This window comes from Carassius auratus, chromosome 3, assembly GCF_003368295.1.
Source record: "Carassius auratus strain Wakin chromosome 3, ASM336829v1, whole genome shotgun sequence".
In the NCBI taxonomy this organism is placed as follows: domain Eukaryota; kingdom Metazoa; phylum Chordata; class Actinopteri; order Cypriniformes; family Cyprinidae; genus Carassius; species Carassius auratus.
The window spans coordinates 4,019,922-4,043,114 of NC_039245.1; the positions used below are offsets into that span (position 1 = coordinate 4,019,922).

General features: G+C 37.5%; 2 protein-coding genes across 2 annotated transcripts; both read left to right on the forward strand.

Annotated features, from left to right (window-relative positions):
- The first annotated feature begins 5,085 nt into the window (after positions 1-5,085).
- Positions 5,086-6,907, forward strand: LOC113041493 (reprimo-like protein). The gene has a single exon (XM_026200076.1). The coding sequence runs from the start codon at positions 5,535-5,537 to the stop codon at positions 5,877-5,879; it is 345 nt and encodes a 114-aa protein (XP_026055861.1). The 5' UTR covers positions 5,086-5,534; the 3' UTR covers positions 5,880-6,907.
- Positions 6,908-9,281: 2,374 nt separating this feature from the next.
- On the forward strand, positions 9,282-18,513 carry LOC113041497 (integrin beta-3-like). Its single transcript, XM_026200090.1, has 15 exons — positions 9,282-9,392; positions 9,604-9,689; positions 9,804-10,005; positions 10,810-11,062; positions 11,160-11,322; positions 11,481-11,642; positions 11,771-11,866; positions 11,978-12,067; positions 13,908-14,042; positions 14,670-15,099; positions 16,697-16,919; positions 17,188-17,285; positions 17,448-17,558; positions 17,769-17,935; positions 18,244-18,513. Exons 1-15 carry the CDS (start codon positions 9,332-9,334, stop codon positions 18,307-18,309), a joined length of 2,343 nt encoding a protein of 780 aa, XP_026055875.1. The 5' UTR covers positions 9,282-9,331; the 3' UTR covers positions 18,310-18,513.
- Positions 18,514-23,193: the final 4,680 nt, after the last annotated feature.

The following is a 23,193-nucleotide window of genomic DNA, read 5'->3' on the forward strand; positions in this document are numbered from 1 at the left end:
TTAGATTCATGCCAAAATATGGATGTCACCGTTCTATTCCTTATCAGTATTTATAAAATAATTACCATGAAAACCCATTATTCACTCATTCACTGTTCAGATCAGTGCTGAGGTCTAAACAGGTTTATGTATTACTAGCCATCATCCACTTAGTGTCAGTGACATTTTGACACAGACATCTCTTTCTGACACACACACTCGCACACACACCCTTCAGCATGTGCCCAAATATTTGGCCATTATCTCTTTTGGTTGCTATGGTAACCCTAGCCTGCCAATGCAGGCTTTAGGTGGTGATGATACTATGTGTGTGTGTGTGTGTGTGTGTGTGTGTGTGTGTGTGTGTGTGTGCTTATATGTTGGTATAAGAACACTGAGTTCACTTGCAGTTACTATTTTGAAAAGACATGATGTCACTCATGTGCCTTCAAAAATGAGACAACCCACACACTTAGCATGCATAAATATAAAAAACACACACACATAATCCACTATCATAATATCAGTTTCTCACTTGAACACACGCTTGTTAAAGCAGTCAGCTGTGGCTGACATGGATGTCGGTGTTCTCTTCTCTTCTTTGTAAAGATGTAAACATGAAAATACATGTTTGTTTGTTTTTTGCACATACAGTCAATCACAATTGATTTATTAGGAATAACAAGGACTGAATTCATCCATGACTTTATTTTACCTCATGTGAACATCGTGCAAGCTACTGTAAATCCTTTAAGGATGTTTTTTAAGGAGAAAACCAATTTAAATTGCCCCCAGGAACTGGAACTCCTTATGAATTAGTTCATTGTAAGTTCGATTTTTTTTTAAGCTCACTGTCTTACATTGTCTGTTTAGAGACGTTACTGTGCCTGACAGAGAGTATTCAGAGTACTTGAACGATGGAGACACTGCCTGTGACTGGTTTTCAGTGGTTCAGGTTTAGACGGACTAAAAGTGATCTTTATGTTTTTGGATGGCTAAAATTCCCTTACAACACATCCTGGAAGCACTTACACTTTGATTACTAGTTGTCTATTCAAGGAACCCATTAGTCCTATGTAACCAGGTTTAAATGTTCAGGGAAGAAGACGCCAGGAACTAGTGAGCATTCATTTAATTAGAAAATAATCAACCAAATGAAAGTAACGCAGCAGCCCCTCACAAACAACTGCCACGTACAAATATAAACCACACATAACATAAAGTCCAGCTCTCATCGTGCACCATCGTCAGTCCTCCTTTTGTCCTTCCGGAGCTCCTCCGTGGGACTCGAGACTGGTTTCTGTCGCTGGTGTCGCTCATTATCATTTACGCCTCAGTCCTTTCCCGCGGCTCTCGGCCCCACACCACTCGTCACATCCTGATTCTTTGAGCACTCATATTAGAGAAGTACAACCCTCTTCTGTACCCTGTTAACCATGATTAATGTCTTTGACTGTTCAATAGCATGAAGAGCTTTTGATTCACATTATATAATCTGTGACTGATTTTTCAGTCAAAGGACCTTGAAAACCCTGTGGAAGCAATTTTCCAGTCCAAGCAAGAGAATGGGCATCTTTCAGATCACTTTTAAAACATTGCAGCTCTTTTTGCATTAAATTGTTCTAGCAGGAAAATAACAGCTTGATGTGATGAATTACAATCAAATGGCACTTGCTGGTCAAATGTTTTGATGCTGGAGAAACAGAAAAGACTCAGTGCTTGAAACTGAATTATACATCTTAAATGGAGTCAAAGGGCAAGAAACCAAAGCCAACACCAGTCATCCTCTCAAATCATATAAATGATGATATTCTGATTGACTTTCCTCTCTCTTTCTACATTACAGTTTACAGTATTGCTGCAAAATATTATGAATAAAGAGAAAATATGTTATTATACATTTATACATTTTATTTTGCTGTTTTGTGAACTGTTCTGTTTCTGTATAATTTTTTTTTTAAATGGCTATATTACATAAATTAACTTATTTTTTCATTTTGTGTTTTAAGAACCGTATCTTTTTGTCTGTGCAATATGTGTAGAAATGTTCAATAGATTTCTGTAGCCAAGACCTTAAAGGATAAGTTCACTTCAAGATTAAACATTTCCTGATAATTTACTCACCACCATGTCATCCAAGTTGTTCATGTCTTTCTGTCGTCAGGTTTTGGTCACGTTGAAAAGGTCACGCGGAGGTTGTAGGCGGAAGTACTGACCCAGTGTTTATAAAGCGAACGTGCAAAGAAAGTCAAACGCCCCTTACAAAACAAGGTAAAACAGCAATGTCGTACGATACCTACCACACCTTTCTGAAGCACGCAGACGAAGAGCTAACCACTCGTGACCTTTCCAACTTGATTATGTAATGTGTGCCAGTGAAATGTGCCGCTATTGAAAAGTTAGGGGTCAGTATTTAATAGCTCGAAAGAAATTAAGACTTTTTTTCTGCAAGGATACATTAAATTGTTCCAATGTGATAATAACGATATTTGCAATATTACAAAAGATATAATATTTTACATATTACATTCTTAACATTTAATAATAAGAAATGTTTCTTGGGCAGCAAATCAGCATATTAGAATGACTGGAGTAATGATGCTGAAAATTCAGCTTTGCCATCACAGGAATAAACTACGATTTTAAATATGTTATAAACACATTTTTTACAGTATTTGTGATCTGATAAAAACAGCCTTTATGATAATAAGAGACATCTTTCAAAGCATTAAAGAATATTATCGACCCCAAATTTTGAACAGTAGTATTCACTGGAGTAAAACGTGTGACAACTAGCAGTCTCTCCTACTGTATTATAAAGCAATCGTTCAATCTTTGTCTAGCTGAGACACATACCTGCAGACTATCAGACAGAACAGTCCCTATCATGAGATCTCAATAATTCTATTATGAAGGATAGAGGTTAGGAGAAAAAAAATAAAAGGTAGACCAATGGGTCCTGATTAGATCAATGCTAAAGAAACCGCAGATACCAATGGACCCAGTAACTCTGCCACCCCATCCCTTCCGTGTCTCTTTTCTCTCTTTCCCCATCTCTGGCCTGTTGCTTAGTTACTGCCTAGTGTGCTGGAATTGTTTTTGAGATAGAGAGGTAGAGGGATACGCCACAGTACACATGCTTGATCTGTGCCATTGTGTGCGCACAGATGTTTGCGTTTCAGTTCTCCTGACAATACTTCCTCAGCAATCTCCATTGCTCACCTGTGACTCCACTTCAATTCATGCACTTTGTGTTTAGGACAGATCCCCTGAACTCCAGACCTGATCCGAGGGTCAGCATGGGCTAATCACACATAATGTGTGTTTGGATTGAGCTCTGCTGGAGAAACTGATCTTTCGCCACATGAAGCGAGTGTGTGAGATGTGTAGTAGAGGTAGAGGGCTGATTGGAGACAAAATATTCTATAAAGCTTGCTTGTGTGTGTTTGCACTACAAGCTCTGGGAAAATGTTGCCATGATTATAGCTATTAATGCTGATATGGTGCTAAAATGTAAATAAACTTTGAAAATATATGATTCTTATAAATTTTAATAAACAATTGAAGTCAGCGATGTTAAGTCTCTCACACAAACTGTAATAAAGTCAGAAACTAATCTCTGGGTGCTCTAGTGAGCACTAGACTGCTAACACACTCGCTGGGTGATCTTGGCTAAGTGCTATTTAGATAGAGAGGAGGTTTGAACCCCCCACAGACAACAAACAGTTGTAACGATGTAGCAAAGGAAGATTAAACCGTTGTTTTCTTCAGAATCAACTGCAATAATTGATAAAAGAATGCATAGAAAACAGTGTGTATATTTGTTTGCATGTCATGTGTGTGCAGTTCTGTGTGTCTGGTTGCAATGTTGAACTTCATCTCTTTCTGTGTGCAAGTGTGTGAGCGGTAGAAAAAAGAAAAAAGGGAGTGAAGCTAGGTTGCTGGGGGACATCTTAACTTAAATTTTGTTGCTAGGCTGCCAATTCCCCTCAGTTAGGTGGAAACATTTCCCCACTTTTCTGACCATTCCCCCTGCAGCCATCTCTGCTTCTATCCATGCGTCTCATTCCTTTCCTCTTTCTGTTTTTCCAGCCAAAATAACTAACCATCTGTCGCCATGCATGAAGGTTGCCTGTTGCTAAGGAGTGTGAAGATCCATCAATATCTAAGTATTTTGGTCGTACGCTGGACTCCTAGGAATAGCAATGTTAGATTAGTCTGCGTGTCTCAGGATGATGAATAATTGTGCGTTGTGAAATGCAAGAGAAGGCACAAAGGAGGTTTGTAATGTGTGAAGTCCAGTGAAACTGTATGGGATATAAGCAGCAAGTAGATTTACGCTCTTTAGCTTTTCTCATGTTAATCCATGCAATAAATGATGAAAAGCACAAAACGTGGCACTGCCGTCTTATTTATAGCAACAGCTGGGCTAATTGCATTCTAAACAATAATCTAATTTGACCACATCATAAAGCTGAATGATTTGGGGATTAAGGTCTGTCTGTAAGTGACATTTGTACAAATGAAACACTTTTGTTTAAACAGCAAATCATATTTTTTTTCAGGCAGGCTTCCTGACAGGTAGAAAGCAGATATTTGCTTGAAAGTAAAATAATACTATAATCCTGCTATTATATTTCAGTGCCTCAATTAACTAAAAGAGGCTTTTTTCTCCCTTTTTGGTAAAGAAAGTGAAGAATCAATAGTGTGCACAGAACAGCTCGACTTTCGCAGAAAAGTTTACTCTGGTTTTATCGACACTTTCTTTTGTTTCTAAATTCATCCCCGTCTCTTCTCTCCCACGGTTTTCTCTGTCACTGTGACATTTGCCAGCCGCTCGCACGCTCTCAACTCACATCTCATGCGCTGTCCTCACTTTTTCTATAGCAGGATGTATATTAAGAATACGATATTCACACAAAAAAAATAATAATAATAATAAAATAAAAATAAATGTTTTTTGCACTTGGCTTCACTTCAGAAACGCTACAAGAGGTCCTTTGGAAATAAACGCTGGGTCTGACAAGGTCTAAATTAGTTTGGAAGTCTTCCAAAAGTGCTTTAAAAATCAGAGTTGCGTCCAGCTCAACGCGTAGGCTTCTGGTGATTTGGGTTTAAATTTTTGACCACTGGATCAAATCCCATTGATTAGAAAACCCTCTCGAGCTCTGCTGCCAGAGAACGGTCTCCGTGGCGACATCCAGGCTGATGGCGCGCGCTCACTCTCCCGAGCCCCCCTCCTCCACATGGAACACAAGCGCGCACCAAACCTGCGCGCAGGTCTCGGCTCAGTAGCATTTGCTTTAGAAGTGCCTTGAGCGCTCATCATGTTCGTTAAGACATCTTATTGACTGCTAGTTGTGAGAGAATCAAGCACCGTTTTGTCCAGTTTGCATGTAGTTTAATGGTATGAACCTTCAACTGATTTTAGGAGATACTTTTATCACTTTTTCTCCTCATGAAACTTACTCGATTCAACAGGCAGCTGCAGAAAGTGAACTGATGCCATAAGACACGATTGTCTTCAGCTTCAGTTTTCTGCGTCTCCGCTCAGGATGAACGGAACGTTTTTTAACCACACGGTGTTTACGCACAGCGTTCTGCTCAACCGCAGTCAAGAGCTCGCGGGGACACTAGTTGATTGCTGCACGGGGAACGGGAGCGAGGTAACCGCAAACGACGGCGGCGGGTCTTCAGTTCTCGCTCAGGAGGAACGCAAGCTGTTCGTTACGCGCGTGGTGCAGATCGCGGTGCTGTGCGTTCTTTCCCTCACGGTGATGTTCGGGATCTTCTTTCTCGGTTGCAACCTCATGATCAAGTCCGAAAGTATGATCAACTTCCTGGTCAAGGACCGGAGACCATCCAGAGACGTGGAGGCGGTGATGATCGGACTGAGTTAGTCACGGGTGTCACCTGTAACCGGGCTGCAGGGGCGCGTGACACCCGGCTGTCCTCAGACTGGGATCCGAAGATATGCAACTTACATTTTCACTCCCTTTGCGTTCTGGAATAGAAAAGGCGAGGTGGATGAACTGAAGCAAAGATGACATATAGCTGCACGTTTACGAAATAAGAATGTATTATCAATGTTTACGTAGCTTTTTGTATTTGAGGTAATTTTGCTTGTGATTTTAAGCGTTTACACGTTTTTACCTCAGAAAAAAAAATCTAATTATGTAGGCATATTTATTGTATTTTGTTTGTTATAGTTAGCAAATTATAGGCCGGGATCGAGGGGGTTGTTCTTGCGAAACGCAAATTGTAGCCTACTTTGGTGCAACGATTCTAAAAGTTGGTTATCTAAAATACTTTTAACAAGTGATAAACGTCTGCGTTTTCGAGGGACCCGCACAAAATTAGTCGTAATGGAAAGCACATAAGAGACATGTTGTCTTGGTGACTTCATTTGGTGAGCGGAATATAGCACATTACCAACGGTGTAACTTTTATTATTACTGAAAACCCTATTGAAATCTATATGATTGCATTAAAAAAAGTTAATTTACTAAAACTCTAACAATCTTATATTTGACTCACTTTTGGTGGTGAGGGGTTTAAGCCATTACTGGAAATATTCAGACTTCCCCAATCCCACCGTCCTGGTTTGTAGCTAGACAATCACTTTCAAAAGCATGTTGCTTTGTGAACGGTGACTTTTGCACCTTGAATTGCAGCTTGAATTGTTTTGATTTTGAAGATGTAATCGTGTATTTTTCTTCAGTTTTAACTTGTGGCCGAGAGCACGTGAGGGGGGAGATGCTCATTTGGTGGCGCACTTGCACTTCCCCGATCGCATGCGCGTGCTCGGTGTGTGAGGTGTCACTTTCTAGGTAAAGATATCAATGCTGCATGGAGTATTTTATGAACTTTATTGACTTGCAAACTTGAAGTTGTGCAGCATGCTGAATTGAATAAAGCTGTTTAAAACAATTAATTGTATTTCTTTATATTTACATTCAGTCATTCAGCAGACACTTTTATCCGAAGCTACTTACAAATGAGGACAATAGAAGCAATCAAATATAACAAAAGAACAGTGATACAAGTGTGATATAAGTGTTATAACAAGTCTCAGTTAGCTTAAACGTAGCAAGGGCTTAAAAATAAAAATAATATAATAAATAATAAGAAAACCGATAAAATAGAAAAAAGAATAGATCAAGCTAGTGTTAGAGTACTTTTCATAATTGTATAATAAATGAAAAACAAATGGATAGAATACAAAAAGATTAAGGTAGTACATTTTTTATATTTAATATATATATATATATATATATATATATATATATATATATATATATATATATATATATAATTATATATATATATATATATATAATAAAATCCTTAAGAAGGTTGCATACGAAAGCATGGTTAAATGCATATCTTGCTTATTTGCTTCATTCATCTTCTTTAATAAGTTTTTGTCATTCAGTGATGCATTTTATTTGTGAGAATCCTTTTTTTTCTTTTAATTTTTTATTTATGAATTGAACACATTGACATTAAGAAAACTGTGATTTTAGAAAAGAATAGCGTGAAAGTAAACATGAAACATGAAAAAACAGTTTACATTTTAGAAGTCAGAGAAAATAAATGATTTTTTTTTAGCATTATACAAAATGATAGTCTATTTTCCTGAGGTGCAGGCAAAATGTAGGTATTTTATGCATTATATTAAAAAAAGACCTTCACTTGAGCGAGTTGTGGAGTATGACGCAACTTTGAAATGTTCACAGAAGGGCTGTGTTTAGACAAGAGTCAAAAGCAATAATTATGTTGCCTAATTTTTCCTTTTAACTCTCTAAAGCAAATAACAAGGCTTATTCACTCGGCTTTGATGAGAAAAATGAGAAAAAATATTCTTTGATCATAACTGATTTAAAATAATAATAATTATGCTGCATGCAAAAGCATCTCACCATCTAAGCCAGACTTAATGTTCCTTTCACAAGAGATGTAAGAGATGTAAGCCACTAAGTAAATATAACAACATTTTAGTATAGTGATCATTTGAAACATTTGCATTTTAAAGAGCAGTCTGAATTATTCTAAGATTCATATGGCGTAACATACACACAAGCATAAGTATCATGAGGGCCACAGAATGAGTAATAAACAACATTATACATCATAAACATAAAGCAATATCAACAAATGTTAAACCAGCAAAGGTGAAGGAAAGAAAACAGGAAGGGAGAAGTGCGAGGAAGGCGTATGGCATTATACTTCTGTAGAGGAGATCTGAGCACTGTCACAGACTTCTGTCTCCTGCTCTGCGCTGAGATATGATTTTTACTGCCCTCTTATCCTTTCCTCCATTTCCACTTCTTTTAATGGACTTTAAAAATGGAGATAAGTAGAGGGATGTAAAGACAGAGAGGAAAATAACGAGATTCACAGAGCAAACCTGTTTCATAAAATATTAAATTGTGCAAGCAGTGAATCAGCTTAGCAGTGTCAGCGCTGGATGATTATATAAAATAATTGGCCAACTAAAAAATTCAGGCACATGCACACATGAATTAATGCACAATTAAAAACATCTGTCCATCTTATATATAACTCACAATGCAAAAATCAAATACTCCAAAAAGAATATGTATAATTAATAATAATAATATATCTATACTTTTTTTTCAAGTATGAATTAGTTTTTTTCACTGTGAATTAATTTTTAAACAGTATACAGCCAAATTATTATTCTGTTTTTACTTTTTTACCCTTCTACATATTTCATTATACATGACCCTATACTTTTTAAATGCTTTTATTTACTGCTTTACCTGACAAGTTTTGAGCTATAATCATGTAAGGATGTGATTTTCAGTCAAATCTACGAGTAACATTTTCACCTGATGCAGGAGAGAAATGCAGAAGTTTGCTGTAGTGGAGGTGAATGTTTGGAACGCTTTTCTGCAACATGAATATGACCACTAGATGGTACCAAACCGTTGGTTCATCTTTAATACATAATAAATGGATGAATCATTAAAACAAACAAATAGAATACATTTGATTCTTTCATCAAAACGAATGATTTGTTTTGATGATTCTATGTAAAGCAGTGACTTAATCTAAAAGAACTCATTGAATTCCATCCTGCACCTTTATCTGTATGTGCACGTAAAATGTAGAGCCTCCAAGCTGTCATTCCGTGTTTATTTGTTGAGTATTAACTTGCCTGTGGTTACACATTTCCTTGCATCTTGATGAAACAGATTGCGTGTGATAAATGTTAAAAAACACATTAGGTCATGTGTTCATATATGTTTTAAACTCCCAGGTGGTACATCAGAGGGGAAACAGAGCTGCTACAGCTGGAGGCCTTCAATAGTTTGGATCTATTAAAATGGGACTGAATTTGTTAGAAGTTTGGATGCCAATTTTACTTCTAATTTCCATAGCTGCCTGTAAGTTTGCTTTTTTGTTATTGTCTCTTTAGTTAATGAGTCAAAAATAAGAGAATGTGTGTGCTGCGGCTGCTGCTGTGATTATTTTTTTCTTGCATTTGATTATTGTTTCGCTTGTTTCAACACAGTCAAGAATCTGTAAATATGTGACCTTTAAGAAATTTCTAAACAGAAAGAAGCCACTTAAAATGAATGATGGTCTTGTTTCTAGGCTCAAACATTTGCACTTCCAGAGGAGTGAGAACCTGCAGAGAATGTTTGTCGATACATCCGAGCTGTGCCTGGTGCTCTCAGGAGGTAAGAGACTACATTCCCTCCACATTAGAATGAACAGTCCTGCACAGACACTCAGATGGCTGCTGGAAATGCTTCCCTCTGATTGTTTTCAATATATGTATGTGGATCTGTCAGGTCTTTGGAAAGGGAGGCTCGAGTTTGTTCCGTTGTGGTCCCCGAGACGGTCTCCTTCAGTCTGGTTGTGGCGTGAAGTTTATTGAGTTTCCAGTTAGCAGCATGAGGATACTGGAGAACGTACCCCTGAGTGACAGGGCAGGGGGTTCAGATGACATCACTCAGATCCAACCACAAAAAATCCACCTGACCCTCAGGCCAGGTATGCTGTTACAACAAAACATGATATATGTTCATAACAGATACATACCTCCTGAATATATGAAGTCATATTTCCCAGTGCAATCCAATTACATGTTTCTCATTGCATAGTTTTGAATACATTTCTTTTCTTTTCTTTTTTTTTCTTTTTCTTTCTTTTTCTAAACAATAATGGTATAAAATGGTAAATAATGGTTATTATTGTTATTATTATTAGTCGTAGTACCGTTATTCATGTCCAAATAAATGTTATGTTCTTGAATTCAGGTTCCATATGATCATGTTTAATAACTAATAATAAAATAAAATAATAATTAAATATTTTTTTTAAAACATGCATAAATGTATTTTTGATAGGAAGAAGAAGAACAAGAAGAGGAATACGCCACATTCGCATACTAACTTATAAAAATGTATTTTAATAGTAAAAAAAATATTCCTTTTATTATTATTATTATTATTATTATTAGCTTTTTAAATTTGAACGTTTCCTACTTGTATGATTTCATAAACAAATCTATCATCAGAGTATTTTTTACAGCATGTTATGACTGGTTTTAAATTTCAAGATCCGTCTATGAACTGTTTATGAAATCATACAAGTAAGAGAAGTCATGAGGTGAAATCAGTAAGTGTTTCTTGAGTTAGTAAATGGGCATGGGGGCCTCTCTGATCCCAAACAGGTCCTGTAATTAAAAACATTTATGTTCATTTCTGCTAAAATATGTAAGAGAATGATGTTGTCTTCAAACTGAAATCCTATAAAAACCTTTTAACCTTTTCTTCTGTCCCATTTCTCTTTAAGACGATTCAAAGAAATTCACTGTCACTGTGAAGCAAACGGCTGATTACCCAGTGGACTTGTACTACCTGATGGACATGACCAATTCCATGAGGGACGACCTGCATAAGCTTCAAGCACTGGGCAAAGATCTGGTCAGTGCTTTACGGGTCGTCACCAGTAATCTGCGCATGGGATTTGGAGCTTTTGTAGACAAACCGCTCGCACCTTACATGTACACTTACCCTGAAAAAGTCATCCAGAATCCTTGTTATAAGTAAGCTCACCTTCATTTCACAATAGAAAAGCACCTGACAGACAGAGTGAGTAAGTTTAGTGATTCCTGTCTCCCTGCTGTGTTCGGACTGGTGTAGGTTTCCTGAATCCTGCCCACCACAATTCGGCTACCGTAATGTTCTGTCTCTGACGGAGCAGGTAGAGCGGTTCACGGAGGAAGTGAAGAAACAGAAAGTGTCCAGAAACAGAGATGACCCTGAGGGTGGATTTGATGCTATCATGCAAGCAGTTGTATGCAAGGTGACACAAAATACAAAGTTCTGTTAATAGTCCCAAAGTCTCTTTTTTAATTCAATTTTTAATTAACCCTAGGATATTCCTGAGAGAACCCTTCCGGAGAGCCTTCTGTGTTGGTTCTTTATACATTTGTGAATGACCTCCTTTCTCTTTTTTCCCAGGACAAAATTGGATGGAGGCCTGATGCATCTCATTTGCTGATCTTCACAAGTGATGGCAAAAGTCATTTAGCTTTGGATGCCAGGCTGGCTGGAATCGTCCAGCCCCATGATGGAGAGTGCCACATCAACAACAACAATGAATATGACAAGTCCACTATACTGGTCAGCCAAACATTTACTGGGCAAATATCTCATGAATGCAGCCTTGATGAGCATTCTAGTAAAATAACAAATGAGAGAGAGAGAGTTGGCTAATTGACAAAACGTTGATTTTTTGTGTTTTTTTGTAGGACTATCCTTCACTTGGTATGATCACGGACAAATTATCTGAGAATGACATCAACCTCATCTTTGCTGTAGCCAAGTATATGATACCGTTATATAGTGTGAGTTTCTATATTTTTGTCAAACACATATGAACAATATGTCTCTGTGTCTTTCATGCACACATTTCTACATGTTTATGGGATGTTATCATGTTTCCTCTATCCTCACAGAACTACAGCGAGCTGATTCCTGGCTCTGCAGTCGGAACGCTCTCCAGAGACTCTGGAAATGTTGTGCATCTCATCCTGGATGCATATGCGGTAGCTCACTTTGCCAGGATTTCATACAACTTCTGGGCCCTATCATACACCCGGCACAATACAATGCAAGGCGCAGCACAAGTGTGTTTGCTAGTTTCAGTCCCAAGTATAGGTCTCTGCAGGAAAATAATGGTAGTTACCAGATCAGGGTGTTTTTACACCATGATACTTGATTGGCTGACATCATAGTGATGTGGGCGAGTGCCACGTCATTTAATTAGCAAATGCATTTGCGCCCATTTGTGCGCCCATTTGTGCTGGTCTAAAAAAAGAGGTGTGTTCAGGGGCAGTCCTGGCGCATTGCTATTTTAAGGAGCTGAAAATAGACTGCACTATAGACCAACTCAAACCTGGTTTAAAGTTCTATATATTTTTGTTATTTAAAGAGCGTGCTAGTAGAAAATGCGCCTCTGGGCGGGTCCACAGTGTGCGTTGACTTTGCGTATTTCACACGGGGATGCGCAACACACAAACAGGCCAAATATTAAAAACAAAAGGATTAAAGTGTAAAAGAATATTATTGTGTAGGCTACATAAATATAAAAATTTAATGATGGATACTCATTGCGTGTATTAGAATTAGGCTACCTATTTGCAGTTCAGCCTATTACTACTTATAATGATGAATTAATTTACTAATTAATTGAACAGTCGTGCCAATACGCACACATATACACTCACCAAAAGGATTATTAGGAATGCTTGTTCAATTTCTCATTAATGCAATTATCTAATCAACCAATCATATGGCAGTTGCTCCAATGCATTTAGGGGTGTGGTCCTGGTCAAAACAATCTCCTGAACTCTACAGTGTTACCACTGTGCAGGCTGGTGGAGGTGTAATGGTGTGGGGGATGTTTTCTTGGCACACTTTAGGCCCCTTTGTGCTATTTGGGCATCGTTTAATTTCCACGGCCTACCTGAGCATTGTTTCTGACCATGTCCATCTCTTTATGACCACCATGTACCCATCCTCTGATGGCTACTTCCAGCAGGATAAATGCACCATGTCACAAAGCTCGATCATTTCAAATTGGTTTCTTGAACATGACAATGAGTTCACTGTACTAAAATGGCCCCCACAGTCACCAGATCTCAACCCAACAGAGCATCTTTGGGATGTGGTGGAATGGGAGCTTTGTGCGCTGGATGTGCATCCCACAAATCTCCATCAACTGCAAGATGCTATCATATCAATATGAGCCAACATTTCTAAAGAATGCTTTCAGCACCTTGTTGAATCAATGCCACGTAGAATTAAGGCAGTTCTGAAGGTGAAAGGGGGTCAAACACAGTGTTAGTATGGTGTTCCTAATAATCCTTTAGGTGAGTGTATATTAACTGACTCATCGCGTGGAGCTATTTGAAAGCCTGCATCCAACGCATCATTCCACGCCTTTTTCACCTCGGGAAGCTTTTTGTGGATTTCTGCTTGATCTGCTAGGGCGCTTTAACTTTGCGCACGAGCAGATCGGTTCCTTCGCTTGAGAAGCGTTCAGCTTTTCCGCTTAAAAACTCCGCCATTTAAATAGCGATCTGCCATGGCGCGAGGGCATCTCGTTCTTAAAGGGAATGGGAGATGACACTCTGATTGGTGTATTGAACGTTAAAATAGTAAAAGTGGATTTGGACACGCCCTGAGTTGCACCTGCGTCGTGCGCTTTACACTTTGCGTTTAGATCGTTAAAATAGGGCCCTCTGAGTTGTGAGAATTTGTTGGTTTGCGTTTGAATATTTTTTTTGATATCTTTGACCATTTCAAGCCAGTAGGGGTTAAAATGAAATAAAGAGAAAATTCAGACAGGTTGACCTTTGATCTCTGCATGATTTGTCTTTGTAGAAGATCAGGTCTAAGGTTGAGCTGGAGCTGCTGGGTGTGCCGGATGAGTTATCTCTGTTTATCAATGCAACATGCCTGGATGGAAAGGAAATTGCAGGGGTCCGGTCATGTGCTGGACTCAAAATCGGAGATATGGTCAGCATCTGATTCATACACTGGAAAAATTGTTTTTGCTTGTTGTTCAGTTTACTTAATTAAAATAAGCTAAAGCAACACAATTGCTAAGCATTTTATCAAAATTGTATTGGGTTCAGTCCACTTATATATTTAAAGGTTTAATATAAATAATTTGTTATTAAAGATTTTTGTGATTAACATTGTGCTTAAGAGCAGATCTTGTCAGTCTCATCAAATGAAAAGGTAACTCAATGAATAAAAAAAAATATTTACTGATTTACTTTAATTTCACAAATTATTACAAGTAAGGAATGACAAATAACACATTGAATTAAACATGACATTTTAAAGGAAAGCGACTGAAAAGTTATTTTTGTTTTTGTTTTGGTAAAACATACTACAATAAACTTGTTTTTATTTATTTATAGTGTAGAAAGTTTTCTACTAAATATTTTGTGTACCTATTGGTAAATAATCCCCCTATGAGATTAAATGTTGTGTCTAAATACTGTTTATTTTGTTAAACAAGGAATTTATTTGCATTTATAGCGTTCCAGCTATAAATTTTATCAGTTCATGCATTCTCTGGGAATTGAAACCATGACCTTTTTCTTTTTATCTTTCCATTGTATTACTCTTCCATAGGTTTCATTTAGCATCGAGGCAAAACTTCACAGCTGCCCCAAAGAGAAGAGCCGGACCTTCAAGGTGAAGCCAATAGGCTTTAAAGACATCCTTCAGGTGACTGTGGACTTTGCTTGTGGATGTGACTGTCAGCAGTCTTCCATACCCGCCAGCCCCTCCTGTCACCACGGCAATGGTACCCTGGAGTGTGGCATGTGCCTGTGCAATCCTGGCCGACTGGGGGCTCGATGCGAGTGCTCTGAGGATGAATATAAACCCACCCAACAAGACAGCTGTAGTCCCGACACAGCTGCGCTGGTGTGTAGTGGGCGCGGAGACTGTGTGTGCGGCCAGTGTGTCTGTCGCTCGACTGATTTTGGGAAAGTTTGGGGGCCGTACTGTGAATGTGATGACTTCAGCTGCCTCCATTCCAAAGAACAAATGTGTTCAGGTGAGTTTAGACATGACTTGGCCTTGAAGAAAAAGAAAAACAGGTGTTACAGTAGATGTAACATTGTGTGTTTGTGAGAATTACACACTGCTTTTTGTTCTTGGCTCATCACAGAGACAGTGTTTCACCTTATTAGGCAATTCAGTCCACATTTAGAGCCAAACTTACTCAGTCTGACTCAGATGTGCTGGATCTGATAGATGAATGATCTTCAGTTTTGCATGTCTGTGTGCATTACCTGCTTAGCCTGCCCCTCAAGCCTGTTTTATGATTCAGGTTGTTTGTGTCTTATTTTCTGTTCAGTTAAACAACAAGTTGAATGCATAAAATGATATGTTCATTTGAAAAGTGAGATTTCAGTAGTATGCGGGATAGGTTTTGCTGTTTAACTGCCTTGTGAACAATTGTTTTCTCACACAATAGCTTATTATCTTTGAGTTTATAGGTGGGTGTTTAAGCTACATGAAGAATCAGAGTCAGCAAGTAAAGCCCCTGGGTATAAATAACTTAAAAAATACACACAAACAGGCATGTAATAGATAAAAAAAGCTTCTGGTTTTGTGTATGCTCTGTGTTGAAATGAATATGTTGGCTGGGGAAATTGATGTTGCTTCAGTAACAAACATTACGTGAGCATTACGTGACACCATGTTTCATAATTCATCAGAAATGACACACTTATTGGGGAACGAATTGTGGAGTAAATATTTTCATACAATACAGCTGAAAAATTTGGTGTCAGTATAAGATTTTGTTCTCTTTTTTTTTTTAAAGAAACTGATTTGTTTAATTACTTTTGATGCATTAAATTGACCACAAGTGACAGTAAAAACATTGATGATTTTACAATTCAAATAAATGCAGTTTTTTGAGTATTATATTCACCAGAGAATCCTAAAACAAACTGTCACATTTCCTTCTAAAATATTAAGTGGCATAACTGTTTTCAAACTTTATTAAAATAAGAAATCACTCTTGATTTATTTCTGAAGGATCATGTGATATTAATGTCTGCTAAACATTCGGCTTTATTTATAGATTTTACATATATTACAATAGAATTTAACAGTATATGAAAATAGAAAAGTTATTATAAATTGTAATATTATTTCACAATATTACTGTTTTCCTGTATTGATTAAATTAATGCGGCTTAGGTGTGCATAAGAGACTTCTATCAAAAACATTAGATGATCTTAACCACCACCAAACTGTTGAATGGCAGTGAATGTTTACTTAGCCTCATTTTGTGCCAAAACTTTCCCTCCTCTGGCTGCCAGCTCTCAAATTAAATGTTCTCTGATGCATATCTAAACGTTAACAGTGAAAATACATTTTGGTCATGCAAAGCTATTTTACGAATTGAGAAGTTGTGGGATATAGAATTTGATTTATTTTGTATTTTTGTATCCATAGTCGATATAAATGGCTGTTTAATTGCAAGAGCTGTGTGATGCTTCTTCAACAATTCTCCTTCTAGGTTCCATTGAAAAATGTACAGCATACATACAATTTTCAAACGTTCATTTTGACTGAACTCCATGATCACCTTATTTTCCCATAGGTCATTAACAGCCATGTTTGTTGTGTCTGTTAGGCAATGGCGAGTGCATCTGTGGGACCTGTCACTGTAGCTCCTGGTGGTCCGGCGAGAGCTGTGACTGTTCGACCCACACAGACGCCTGCATGGGAAGTGGAGGAATGCTGTGTAGTGATCGTGGCCACTGTCTGTGTGGCGTCTGTGAGTGCACACAGCCAGGAGCCTATGGACCAACCTGTGAGAAGTGTCCCACCTGCCCAGATGCCTGCTCCATCAAAAAGTGAGTGTGTGCTGGCATGTTTTTCTGTATTGGTGAGAATGAAAGTTTCGATATTAAAAGAATTGCAGAACCGGAAAAAACAAATGAAATAATGCCATGATTTACTTTTAATCATTTACAATGATATGCAAAAATTGTGTTTTCAACATAATTTATATTTAGTTTTATATATATATATATATATATATATATATATATATATATATATATATATATATATATATATATATAGACAGTAAGTATGTTTAAGAGCTGTGTGTTTCTGCAGGGAGTGTGTGGAGTGTAAACATTATAAGAGAGGGGATCTGTATGAGAAGAACTGCAATCACGTCTGCAGAGATGAGATTGAGCTGGTGGACAAGCTGGGTAATCTCTTCCTCCAACCAATCCATAATACATAGATACATCTCTTTATGTCTCTATAATTGCAGTCTATCCATTATTTACCATAGGTTTTATTATTTGTATGTGACTATAGTTCTTCATGCAGTATATTTTGTTCATTTAATTATCATCGGTTCTCTCCAGTCTTTCATAAAAAGAACTGCAGCTACAAGGATGAGGATGACTGCATTCAGAACTTCCAGTATTATGAAGATGCCAGTGGAAAATCCTTCCTCTATCTTGTTAAAGAACCGGGTGAGAGGAAAGACAGGGCAGAGAGAGACAACATGTGACACGTAGTTTTCAAATTTCACTCATGCTGATAAACTCTCTGTGTCTCTAATTCTTTTAGAATAACTGGACGGAATAATAGATACTAAAAAGATCAATTGAAATAGAAACTAAACATATAATATGATCTTTTCTATAAGAATGAATCTTTGATCATGGCTGATTTATGTTCAGAGTGTCCTAGGGGTTCTGATGTCTTGGTGGTCACTCTTTCGGTTGCTGGTGCGATCCTGCTGTTGGGACTGGCTGCGCTCCTGGTCTGGAAGCTTCTGATCACTATTCACGACCGTCATGAATTTGCCAAATTTGAGGAGGAGAAAGCCAGAGCTAGATGGGAAGCGGTAAGGCTGTATTTGGAAGGTGCTAAACCAACCACATCCTGTCGAGTTTTATCAGCATTTTCTGTACGTTAGTCTTACTTCCTCTCAAACTGTTTAACATGCAAAGTCAACACATTTTTATCTCAGGCAAAATAACTCAGAATCACAGATATGTGAAAAGATTATGATCAACATTCTGGATAGAACGCAATCTCGACACCAAGTGGTCAAAGTGGGAATTACAGATGTGCTGGTGATCTCATTATTATTTACATGTGTATATATATTTGCTTCCCTGGTTATCAATAAAAATCTCTTTCATCTTTTAGGATAATAATCCACTCTACGAAGGACCCGCCAGCACCTTCCCAAATGTAGCATATCGTGGCAGGTAAGAAAGACGCCACTTTTCCTCTGTCAAGCACAGCCACTGATCATCTCAGCCAATCACAGCTGGGTTCACACAGCCATGGGACTAGAACTGTGGCGACTAATGCAGAATGTACCACAATGTTTTTAGAAATATCATTAGATAATTTGAACACACTACTGTTCAAAAGTTTGGGGTCAGTATGATTTTTTTTTTTTAAAGACATGAGTACTATACAGCAATGATGTGTTAAAATTGTTATAATGGTAAAGAAATAACATTTTTACAATTCAAGTGTATGCTGTTCTTTTAACATTTCTATTAATCATAGAAAATGTAAAAAAGCGATCATGGTTTCCACAAAAACATTAAGCACCAGAAACATTTCAACATCAGAGTAATAAGAAATGATTATTGAGCATCAAATCAGCCTATAAGAATGATTTCTGAAGGATCATGTGACACTGAAGACTAGAGTTATGGCTGCTGATTTTTTATTTTATTATTAAATTACAAAACATTTACTTTTTTTCTTGGATTGAACAAATGGAACAAATCTTGGAAAGCATATGAGACTTACATAAAAACAACCCTCTCTGACCCCAAACTTTTGAATGGCAATGTGTATTTTGGCCATTTGAAACCTATTTTACCTGTTATTTCTCCATTGCTGTAGTGTAAATATTGTAATAAGAATATTCTTTCATTTTATAAGATGATAAATCCCGAACAGGATTAATAGGATTGGCAATTATATATTAATAGGATTGGCAATTATAGAGTGTGAACATGTTCAGTGAGACCTCAGTTACAATTTTTAATTAATAACAGAAGTCTTTTTTCCCCTCTTTATAGCACAGTTATTTTTCTACATTTTCCTGATGATAGAATTATTTAATAATAAAAACAACAAATGTTCTTTTATCCCTCAAACCGTATTTACTTTATAGCCCTTAATCCTGTAATTGTGGACAAATGTGGGCACAGAGGACTCAGGTGTGATCCTATTTTTTATTTATTATAAATGTTATATCACTGTCTTCTATAGCCTAAAGTTTTGTCTATCCATTTATTTTTGAATTTATTTACCTCAAAAAGTACCATATTTTCTATGTAAATTATGCTTATTTTTATGTTTTTAAATTTTTTAACTACATTAAAATATCATTTCAATAAGTTCTTAGAGCTACAACCTAAAGATGAAGTGACTTTGCTGTCACCTGGTGTCTCATTTTGGTATTAAATTAACAAAAAACAATAATATCAATAGCCACTAGATGGCTATAGTACTTAATGGCTGCATATATAGGCTGAACTCTATGAACCACTGTATCACTGTTCAGATCCTTGATCCTCTGCTGACTCCAAACCACAGTTTGCCTGGTCTCCTTCTTCCCCACTGGATTCCAGGAGAATATCCAGGGTTTCTGCTGCACTAAACCTTCTCATTGTGCTGCTTGCAGTGAACTGAGAAAATAACTGCCACTGCAGGTTTAGGTAGCATATGCTACATAAACGTTTTGTTTGGAAGTAACAGCAAACCTTGCAGTAGCAGTTTGATCTGACTCTGAAGGTGTGAGGTGCCAGGTGGTTGATTGGATCATACCAAAAAACATGGTCAGACATTGGCTCATTCAATTCAGTTTTTATTTGAAAAAAATAAATAAAAATAGCCCAGCTCTGTCATAGGCTCATTGAATGCATTGTGTGTGTGTGTCTGTGTCTGTGTGAGTGTGTATGAGTGTGTGTGTGTGAGTGTGTGTGTGAGAGAGAGAGAGGGTGATGAGCCAGGTGGATGATTGGATCATACCAAAAAACATGGTCATACATTAGCCCAGCTCTGTCACAGGCTCATTGAATGCATTGTGTGTGTGTGTCTGTGTCTGTGTGAGTGTGTATGAGTGTGTGTGTGTGAGTGTGTGTGTGAGAGAGAGAGAGGGTGATGAGCCAGGTGGATGATTGGATCATACCAAAAAACATGGTCATACATTAGCCCAGCTCTGTCACAGGCTCATTGAATGCATTGTGTGTGTGTGTGTCTGTGTCTGTGTGAGTGTGTATGAGTGTGTGTGTGTGAGTGTGTGTGAGAGAGAGAGAGAGGGTGATGAGCCAGGTGGATGATTGGATCATACCAAAAAACATGGTCAGACATTAGCCCAGCTCTGTCACAGGCTCATTGAATGCATTGTTTGTGTGTGTGTGTGTATGTGAGTTTTTGCCATGATGAGAATGTTGTACAGGATCAGCCCTTCATTTGAGTGTATGTTAGATATGCATTGTAATGGATCTATTAATTTATTTTTACCAAAAAATCAAGAAGAATGCTCTAAATTACAGTTTTTCCCATTCATTTCTATGGGTGCCCATTTTTGACCCAAATACAAGATTAAGGAGTTTTTTTTTTTCACCCACTTAACATTGTAGAATTGAATCAAAAAAATGTGTGTGTGTTCAGGAGGCAAACTTAGGAAAAGTAACCAAGTCTTGTACCGCTCAGATCAGGGGAAGTATTTTTTTTTAATAAATCAAAATTATTTTGCCCACATTTGTCCAGAATACGGTTTTAGGGTTATATGTGTTACATAAACAGTTGCTGTTTTATTTTATTCATTATGAATCTTGACAATGATGTAATGCTGTTTTGAGGTTGGTGTGACTTTTCCATTCTTACTGTGCATTTCTGCACTAATCACTTTGAGTAGCACTGCTGGTATTCATTTGTTGTGTATTAAAGTGTCTTTTAAACTTGGATTCTCATGTTATCATTTAATTTTTTTAAGGGATGTATATAACTTTTTCCAGTGTTCAAGAAATACTTTCTTGTATCCCCTCATTAATATATAGAGACAAAAATATCATGTCCCTCACTGTGGCTCATAATGATCATAAGGAGTGTGGAAAAATAAACTCGTCTGCAACAATATTTTAGATAATGGGAATCGTTTTGCTACTTCCTGTACAATGTGAAAAGAACAAATAGAGGGACGTACCACTGACTCTATCCCTGCAAAGCAGATAATGTCTTTCCCAGTGACAATTTATAAATCCATTTCCTTGAGTCCTGATGAAACGGGTATGTGAAATTCTGGATTGCATACATAAGATTTCACTTCTCTGTGTAGAAACAGCAGCAGATTCTACCTCCAGTTTGTTTATCTGTCTAACACATCCCATGTGACTGAGTGACTGTAGAGATTGTCGATCCATCTGTGCCTGGATCTTTCAGGAGGTAATAAACACAGTTTCATCCACATTCACAAACAAACACACCTGTAAGTGACTCACAGGAGATACACTTGTGTAAGACCCTGCTGTGGTTGCACATCAAATTTGCTTCAGACGTAATGTTATTAATAAGGTTTTTTGTGTGTGTCTGTCAGATCTGAAGCCCACCTGCCTCTGAAAAGCAAATGCAAATCATGGTTCTCAGCTGTGACATACGCTGAAGGCTTCAGGAGATTTGGTTTCCCATGCCTCTGTTAGGTTAGCATGAAACTACGTACACTATTCGGTGTCAGCCACGATAAAAGGATACATTTTCTACGTGTATTTACGCTTTGATTTGAACGAAAACAGCGCATCCGTGTAGCGGCTGACACAGAAGAGCTGGGGGGTTCATTTTGGGGTGGAGTATCCCTTTAATAATAATAACTATTCTTTTAACTCCTTTTTGATAAATGTTTTTCATTTATTAAAGGAGTAGTTCAACCAAAAATATACATTTGGTGAAGATTTACCATCCAAGATATAGATGAGTTTGTTTCTTCATCAGAACAGATTTGGACAAATTGAGCATTACATTACTTGCTGATAAAAACAGCAATAATCCACAAGTAATGCACACCACTACAGTCCGTCATTTAACATCTTGTGAGGCGAAAAGCTGTGTTCGTAAGAAACAAATACCCCAACAAATAAAATATGAGTCCTATCAACAATTGCTTTCTCCAGTGTAAAAGTTGTCTCAGCTGAATCAAGAGAGAAATATGCACAAATCACGCACCATTTACAAGCGAAAACTAGTCCAGAACAGAATGTGTAAGTGGATTTTGATGTGAGAGGACAACAGACAGACATTTTCACTGGAGGAAGAGTTATTATGTATTATGGACTAGAATTTTGGCCAGAAGCAGTGGTTTAATACTAAGTTCCTTAATGATGGATGTCTTTATTATATTAAGTGTTCCTGTAGAGTGGTAGCATTGCACTATCAAGCGCAAGGTTGGGGGTTTGATTCCCCGGGAACACATGATAGGTAAAAATTGATAGCCTGAATGCACTGTAAGTCGCTTTGGATAAAAGCGTCTGCTAAATGCATAAATTTAATTTATTATAAACGTGCAGCTTTTTAATAAATTATCTAAATAATAAAGAGGAAATGAAGATGCCCTACATGATTTTAGTGATAATCCTTTCCCTACACTATAAAAAGAACCAGGCGAGAGGGAGGAAGTCAGTGAGGGAGATGCAGGTCGTGTTGCATGAAGTTGTCAGATATTATTCAGGAATGCTCTGCTCATTCACATCTAAGACCCTCGTATGAACTGCTATATACATCCTAACCTGTCATTGCTGGTCTATTTTTTGTCCTAAGGATCCTGATGTTATGGTGGTCTCTCTATTACTTGTGCTATCCCGTTGCTTGGGCTGCTTTCACTCACGGGGAACTGTTTAAGACTGCTGTGAATATGCCAAGTTTGAAGTGTTTTGAAGTGGGGACTGTCATATTCCAGTCAGGCACCGATAATGATCATATCAACTCCATTCCATGTCTCTGTCACATTAATGCATAAAGTGCCAAAGCCCACAGAGAAAATATATGTAAAGAAAAGATTGTTCTAATAGGAACGCTCTTCTGCATGCATGAATATGCAGAATGACCACCTTAATGCATGAAGTGTCAGCACAA

Bases quoted from the DNA above. Each gene is read 5' to 3' on its own strand.
- LOC113041493 (XM_026200076.1), top strand. From the start codon at position 5,535: ATGAACGGAACGTTTTTTAACCACACGGTGTTTACGCACAGCGTTCTG.
- LOC113041497 (XM_026200090.1), top strand. From the start codon at position 9,332: ATGGGACTGAATTTGTTAGAAGTTTGGATGCCAATTTTACTTCTAATT. The intron at 11,867-11,977 runs GTGAGTTTCTAT...CTATCCTCACAG, and splicing joins ATATGATACCGTTATATAGT to AACTACAGCGAGCTGATTCC. The intron at 15,100-16,696 runs GTGAGTTTAGAC...TGTGTCTGTTAG, and splicing joins CAAAGAACAAATGTGTTCAG to GCAATGGCGAGTGCATCTGT.